The 6,917-nt window shown below is 42.4% G+C and overlaps 2 protein-coding genes across 2 annotated transcripts in view; one reads left to right on the top strand and one right to left on the bottom strand.

Moving 5' to 3' along the window:
• Positions 1-1,588, top strand: part of SRSF10 (serine/arginine-rich splicing factor 10) — a 5,564-nt gene extending 3,976 nt beyond the window's left edge. The window contains exon 4 of the mRNA XM_010000589.1: positions 355-1,588. Within this exon, the coding sequence (XP_009998891.1) occupies positions 355-373 (19 nt within the window). The 3' untranslated portion in view covers positions 374-1,588. The remainder of the gene's footprint in view (positions 1-354) is intronic.
• A 2,349-nt stretch (positions 1,589-3,937) lies between these two features.
• PNRC2 (proline-rich nuclear receptor coactivator 2) lies at positions 3,938-5,285 on the bottom strand. Its single transcript, XM_010000588.1, has 2 exons — positions 5,081-5,285; positions 3,938-4,378 (listed from the first exon to the last, which is right to left on the bottom strand). Exon 2 carries the CDS (start codon positions 4,358-4,360, stop codon positions 3,938-3,940), a length of 423 nt encoding a protein of 140 aa, XP_009998890.1. The 5' UTR covers positions 4,361-4,378; positions 5,081-5,285.
• Positions 5,286-6,917: the final 1,632 nt, after the last annotated feature.

The following is a 6,917-nucleotide window of genomic DNA, read 5'->3' as shown; positions in this document are numbered from 1 at the left end:
AAAGAGTCTTCATGACAAAAATCCTCCTTCAGAGTGGTCCGTGTGAGTGTGTTGTGGGGAAGCCTGTTTGTGCTTCTGTCACAGCCTGCCAGGGATTGCTGCAATTCCTGATCACCTGAGTCCAGCCAGAATTACAGCTGGCTCAGTGAGGAGGGAGAACATCTTGGTGTCCAGGCTGAGGTTCTAATTTGAGACTGCAGAGTAACAGTAACTATTTTGTCAGCATGTCCTTATATTGTGTGCCTCAACATTGATGTATAGCACAGTTAAAATTATTTTTGTTTTGAAAATCCAGTTCATTGCAAGTATAATGTAGTATCTGCCAGTTCTGATGGTTCTTTCTTTCTCTCCCAGAGGTAGGACTAAACTTTGACTTGACTTGTGTATATGAACAAGCCAGAAAAGCCGAACACAAACCCACGATGTTTCAAGAGTGCATGAATAAAGATGTTGTCCTAGTTCTTGCTCCCATGGAAAAATTGTGAAGAAGCTGTTCTGTGGGCCTTTCAGTTGGGGACGAGTTAGCAGGATGTGGCCAAAAGGGCAGGGAATGTTTATGCATTCATGCAAGTCAAGCCACAGCCCATCTAGATAACATCTCCCTTCCTTGGTGCAGGAATCCCAGTCCTGCTCTAAAAAAAAATCAAAGCAGGAGCCTGTCTTGGTGCAGCTCCCTGCAGGTTATGCACAGCTGGAATGCAAGAACATAAATGCAGGCTACAAAAGATCATGTATAGGCATCTTTCTTTTGGAGTCTCAAGAACGGTGGGGATTATGTTTTTTTTTTTTCTCCTGTGGTAAAACTAGATTTTGTCATTCCTGCAAAAGTTGTAGAATTGAAGTAGTGTGTAAAAATAATAATTCTGCTGAAAGTAATGGCTGTGCTCCAAAGTATCTGGTTTATCTCAGCAGTAACAGAAGGCTCTATTGGAACTTCTTTTTCACCAATAGTCCATGCACCCAACTGGTAATTAAAAATTTAGTGGTTAAGTAGCTGGGTGTTTAAATTAGGGACTATAATAGACTGGTCTCTGAAAGCTCATTGTTATCCTTTCTATGTCTTTTAAAGATGTTTAAATGTACAGTATAATGGCTTTATTCAAAGTGGAAATTTTCAATTTAAATGTTATTTTGAGCTCTCTTCTTGGAAAGAGCCTCTTTTTTCTTTTTTTTATTCCTTACTGTTCAGTCTGGGGTAACAGCTTGAAATATGTTCAGAGAAGGGCAATTGGACAAATCTGCATCGCAGCACTGCTACTTGATTTTTTGGCAGGGATGTTGCAGATGAACATTTTGAAGTACAAAGGGATAAATTTACACCTTTTTAGGACATAATCGCCCATTAACAATTGCTGGTTTTCTCCATTTATCTTGTAACTTGCTTAAAAAGTCTGTAGTCCATTGCTATAATTGTCTAAAGATGCTCTTACTGATGAGACTATGATAGGAAGGGAAGACTCTGTACCCTGTAGTGTGTTTGATCAAAAGATGCTAATGTTTTATTCATCCACATCCTTTCTTCTTGAGTTTTGTGTTCCATCTGTGCGAATAACCCTGTGAATTGGGAATAAAATGTACAAGTTTTGACTATAACTTGAGAGCACCTTCTGACTTAATTAATTCAGCTGCAGTCTGGTGGAGATGGATCATGGAGCACTGAAATATCGAGGGAAGTTCCCCCTAGCACTGAGCCAGCCTGGCAGAGGTAGCAGGCAGCCCCAGGGCAGGTGGAAGCCAAGATTAGGCTGCACTCCCTGGGAGCAGCTTATCCCAAGTCTGGTGTTCCAGGGCAGAGCCCAACTGCCCTTTGGCAGGCCTGGTTTGGGCTTTGTGAGTTCACTTCCAAGCCCTGTGTTCACAGAGCAGTGAGGAGGCAGCAAGGAGAGCTCTGTGGGTCAGGAAACATCCTTCATTGGCAATTCCAGCTCCTCCTGACACTCAGCCTCACACAGAGCACGGGCCAGGGTGGGTCTCGGGTTGCTGATCCTCACCAGATAAAAGGAAACTAGTTTCTTGGCAGTTAAGGATACAGAAGGGGGGAGCATTTAAATACATTCATCAGTAGTCTGAAGTGTCACAACTCCTTGAGCTGCCAAAATGATCTCATCCCACTTTTCCATGACCACCTCAAAATAAACAGATGCTTTTAGGGGGTGAAAATTTTAGTTTATTTAAAATTTTGTTGTTTCCAATTTGTAGGTACACCATTAGTAACTGACAATTTGCAGTCGAGGATACAGTTTTAACTGGGATACAGCTCACACACTGGTCAAGGTCCAGGTCACCAAGACTTTGTAAGTTTCAATACTGCCAATTAATCTTGATTTACAAGCATAGATTTGTAAACATTCAACCAGCTGCCAATGCATTTTGAATGCACAGAAAGACACGTCCAAGAATATTTCACAATCTGCAGAACTCTCTTTCAACTTAAAGCACTTTAGTCATTACTGCATTTTGAAATCGCCTCAGATTCTGTTCTCACAGCTCAGCTGTTTCCATTACAGAATCAACTGATCTGGGACAGAACTGAGAGCTGCCCTGTCCCCACTTTGAAGTTGACATTGGGACAGTACAATGTTGTAGCAATTTTTTAGAAACATTGTTAAAATACTTCAGTTTCATCAAGCACCCAATCTAAGCCATTTGCATTTCTTGGGAAACATGGCTTTTTGAACACCTTAGTGTTTTTCCATCATTTAATACACACCTCTCCTAGACATTCAGAACATCTTCAACTTGAGCAGCTTTTTTTTTAGTTTTTTTTTATTTTATTAAAAAAAAATCTAAATAAGCCTCTTTTGCACTGAGTTTACTTTAAAATGAGCTCACAACCAAGTAAAATGTGCATATTCATTGTATGTGAAGTGCAAGGGCACAGCCACAAATGTCTTTTTTTTTTAACAAAATATCTTTTTTAAATTAGGCCACGTGCTCAGCATGGCCATCTTACATTCAGCAGTTTTGTACTAAAAATATGTCTGTGCAGGAAAGCCCAGCATCAATTTACATATGCTACAAAGTTTTACATTTATTTACATGGCTCTGTCTTCCCTATGACAACATTTGAATACTTGCCACAAGCTACTGTAACTTCAAACCATCATTCCAGGGTAACCAATTTAAGACCAGCCTAAGGAACTACTCCACCTTTTTCACCACTTGATACAAAAATGTACTTTAGAGGTCAGGAGTGCAATGGGAAAGGATTTTTTTTTTCTTTTTTAGTTTTTCTGGCAGTCATCTGGCACTGCAGTGTCACCAGTTGGCACAGTCTGACCTGTGGGGATTCCAAGGAAGCTGAGCTGGAGAAGAGGCAGTTGCAGATGATCCTGATGTTTCCTTCCAGCTTTTCCAGAACATGCACCATTATGTCTTAGATCAATTTTAAGTCACAGGCTTGAAATGTTTGTCCCCCAAACCCAAAGTGCCAGATAAAGCTCACAGGTACAAACACATGAACAACCTGATTTACCTGGTGCCAAGGGGGAACTGCAGAGTTCTGACTTAACTGGCAAATATTATGCAAGTTTGGAAAGCAGCAAAGTACCTGACAGAAGCTTCCAGTGCGTTGGTTTGGGGTTCTTTTCCAGCCAATGCTGGGGGAAGTCGGGTAGAAGCTGGTTTGCTAATGCCATTACCAGGTAAGAATCACAACTGTGGGAGACAGTCCCATGTACAAGACAATAATGGTGACTGCTCTGGATTTGTTTAGATGATTATAGAGAAAATACCTATTTCACAGTGAACACAGCACACAACTTTTGAGGTAAAACATGAGGGGAGTGTCAACTTTCACCCCCTTCTCTTCCAAGTAACTAACTACATGCAGCAAGAACATCTAGTTCTGTACACCTGTGCAGCTGGAGTGAGGAACAATTCTCAAATTTGAAACCCCGTCAATTTAAGTAACTTTCAAACCAGAAAAAGTTACATCTCAAGCCTGAACTTTAAGTAATGTTTTAAGCTGAAATGTCATTATTTCTTTATCAGAAGGTTTAAAAGAAACAGGTACCCAGTGACTTGGTGGCTTAGGAAGAACACTTGGTGAGGGTGGCTCACTGAATTTTGCTCCAGCATAGTTCTGGTTGGTTTGAGGTGTGAAAAACAGGTTGTGATTCGCTAAAGCAGGACTCCAATTTTGATTATTGGGGAAATGAACGTTGCTCTTTCCCCCTTTCTGCATGGCCTGCCATGCACCAGATGATGAGTTGCATCCATGTCCTCTTTCTTTCTTCATGTAGGTCTTCATCTGTGAATTCTGGTCTTTATTCTTCTGTCTGTTTTTAAGTTGTTGATGGTTCTTGGTGGTATTTCTAGACTGGGGAACTGGAATGTTGAATCTTTCTCCACCACCCATCTTCAACTTTAATGTCACCTGTAAAAACAGAAAAAGTCAGTGGAGATTGCACATTATTTTTATTTTTTTTTAAGAGGAAATATTTCAGAGAATTTTCAAAGTTTTAAGCAAGAGGACAGAAATCAACCTAAACAAACCTTACATAGATTGAAAGTGTTTTCTCTCCTTTACTGGACACCACTTCAATAACTAAGAATGTAGCTGACACTCTCATGAGAATGGAATTATCTTTTGAGGAGGAGATTATTGACTCTGCAATGGCTTAACAATTCTGCTCATTGCTGACCACCCCCAATCCAGCCGTCAGGATCAGCAGCCCACTCCCCTATGCTTTCTCCACCTAGTTAGGAAAACACTGGTTACCCAGGCAACCCAACTTCTAAATACAACATTTCTTTTCTCAGTCAATAATGATGTTACTGGAAGAATATGAAAGACGAGTTGCTCACAAAATACAGTGCTAAGTTTAAGATGTTAGTATTTCATCCTGAAAAAGCCAGGCTTGTTACAAGATCTGGGCAGTTTGCACTGATAAAGCCACTCCCCAGTCTTTCTGATAAGTCCAAGAATTACTCTGATAAACCCAAAGTGAACTGAAAACAACCTCAAATGGAACGTTTATAACTGAACTTCCAAAGCAGAGAGCCAGACACCATCACGCAGAACTTGGCACCTTTGTGCTGACTCCCACAGAACACTATTCCTCCCCCACCCATTTACCTTTCAGTTGTCTTCTCAGATTCCACACTCTCCAACTCTTGCCCCCTTTCTTGCTTCCAAGCCTGAAAGAGTAGGTGCTGCCTTTTGCTGGACTCCTTCCTTTGGCTAGGAATAGAAGTTTTCATGGGCTGATCTGCTGTATCCAGCCAGGTAGCCGAGCCCAACATCAGATTCTCGGCACAGAAACTCCAAGGGAGAAGTCCCAGCTGCAGAAATGAGAATCAAGTTTGAATTCAGATTAAGGTTGCAATTGTTTCCCTTTCAAATTTGGTCAGCAGCCCACTCCCCTATGCTTTCTCCACCTAGTTAGGAAAACACTGGTTACCCAGGCAACCCAACTTCTAAATACAACATTTCTCTTCTCAGTCAATAATGATGTTACTGGAAGAATATGAAAGACGAGTTGCTCACAAAATACAGTGCTAAGTTTAAGATGTTAGTATTTCATCCTGAAAAAGCCAGGCTTGTTACAAGATCTGGGCAGTTTGCACTGATAAAGCCACTCCCCAGTCTTTCTGATAAGTCCAAGAATTACTCTGATAAACCCAAAGTGAACTGAAAACAACCTCAAATGGAACGTTTATAACTGAACTTCCAAAGCAGAGAGCCAGACACCATCACGCAGAACTTGGCACCTTTGTGCTGACTCCCACAGAACACTATTCCTCCCCCACCCATTTACCTTTCAGTTGTCTTCTCAGATTCCACACTCTCCAACTCTTGCCCCCTTTCTTGCTTCCAAGCCTGAAAGAGTAGGTGCTGCCTTTTGCTGGACTCCTTCCTTTGGCTAGGAATAGAAGTTTTCATGGGCTGATCTGCTGTATCCAGCCAGGTAGCCGAGCCCAACATCAGATTCTCGGCACAGAAACTCCAAGGGAGAAGTCCCAGCTGCAGAAATGAGAATCAAGTTTGAATTCAGATTAAGGTTGCAATTGTTTCCCTTTCAAATTTGGAAAGAAAAAAAAAAAAAGGCGCCTGAAATAACCGAGAATTCATAAAAGTCGGGTGTGCCTCTTTATTTGTTAAAGTTAACAATATAATTCGAAGTTTAAAAAGCACTTCAAAAAACAAAAGACATATAAATTCACTGTCATACTCAGCGTTTCACAAATATTAGTATTTTTATCATGATCTTAAGAAGTTTCACAGCCAATAACGTTGCCATTTTACAGGGAAAATTGTCAAATACAATGGAAAATATTTGGGACGAACTCTTGGGGAACTAGCGCTTCACTGCATCTCTCTGAGGCACAAAGAAACCCTCCCTGGACACTCCCCGCCTCGCTCTGTGGGAGCAGGACAGAAAAGCACCGCCCGGAATTAACTGCCCATAGAAAGTGACCCCAAGTGTCCCAACATGAGACCCACGGCGCCCCCAGACCCTCCTCCAGCCGTTCAAAAACAGCTCCAGTTCTAATGTCAGCTGTTTTTATTTTTTCCCACCTTCGTTAGAGCAAAGTCATTCCCCCTTAACTCTTACAACAATTTCCTATTTAACCCACGGCTCATCCCCTCCTGCAAACCCTTTTTAAGACTTTAACGCACCCCGATCTTTTCGCCTCCCCCGAACCCCCGTGTCCCACCCGCACCCCCAGTCCATCTCTCCCCGAAACAACCTTTATTTTCAGCTTTCACCCCCTGTGCGACTACAACTAAGGGCCGAGGGCACGTCATTAGCACAACCCCAGCCGCTGTTCGCTCCCACGGGACGGATCCTCACAGGCTCGGCGCTTGCCAGGGCTCCATCTGTTCTTCTCTCAGCCTCCTCACGCTTCTCCCACCCCCCCGGTCCCCCCGGCCCCGCTGCCCAACAAAGCGGCCCCGCGAGCACAACATG

The sequence above is a fragment of the Chaetura pelagica genome, unplaced genomic scaffold (genome assembly GCF_000747805.2).
Source record: "Chaetura pelagica isolate M959 unplaced genomic scaffold, ChaPel_1.0 scaffold676, whole genome shotgun sequence".
NCBI classification, from domain to species: Eukaryota; Metazoa; Chordata; class Aves; order Apodiformes; family Apodidae; genus Chaetura; species Chaetura pelagica.
The sequence above is the reverse complement of the archived record's forward strand: the minus strand, read 5'-3'. Positions and strand labels throughout refer to the sequence as shown.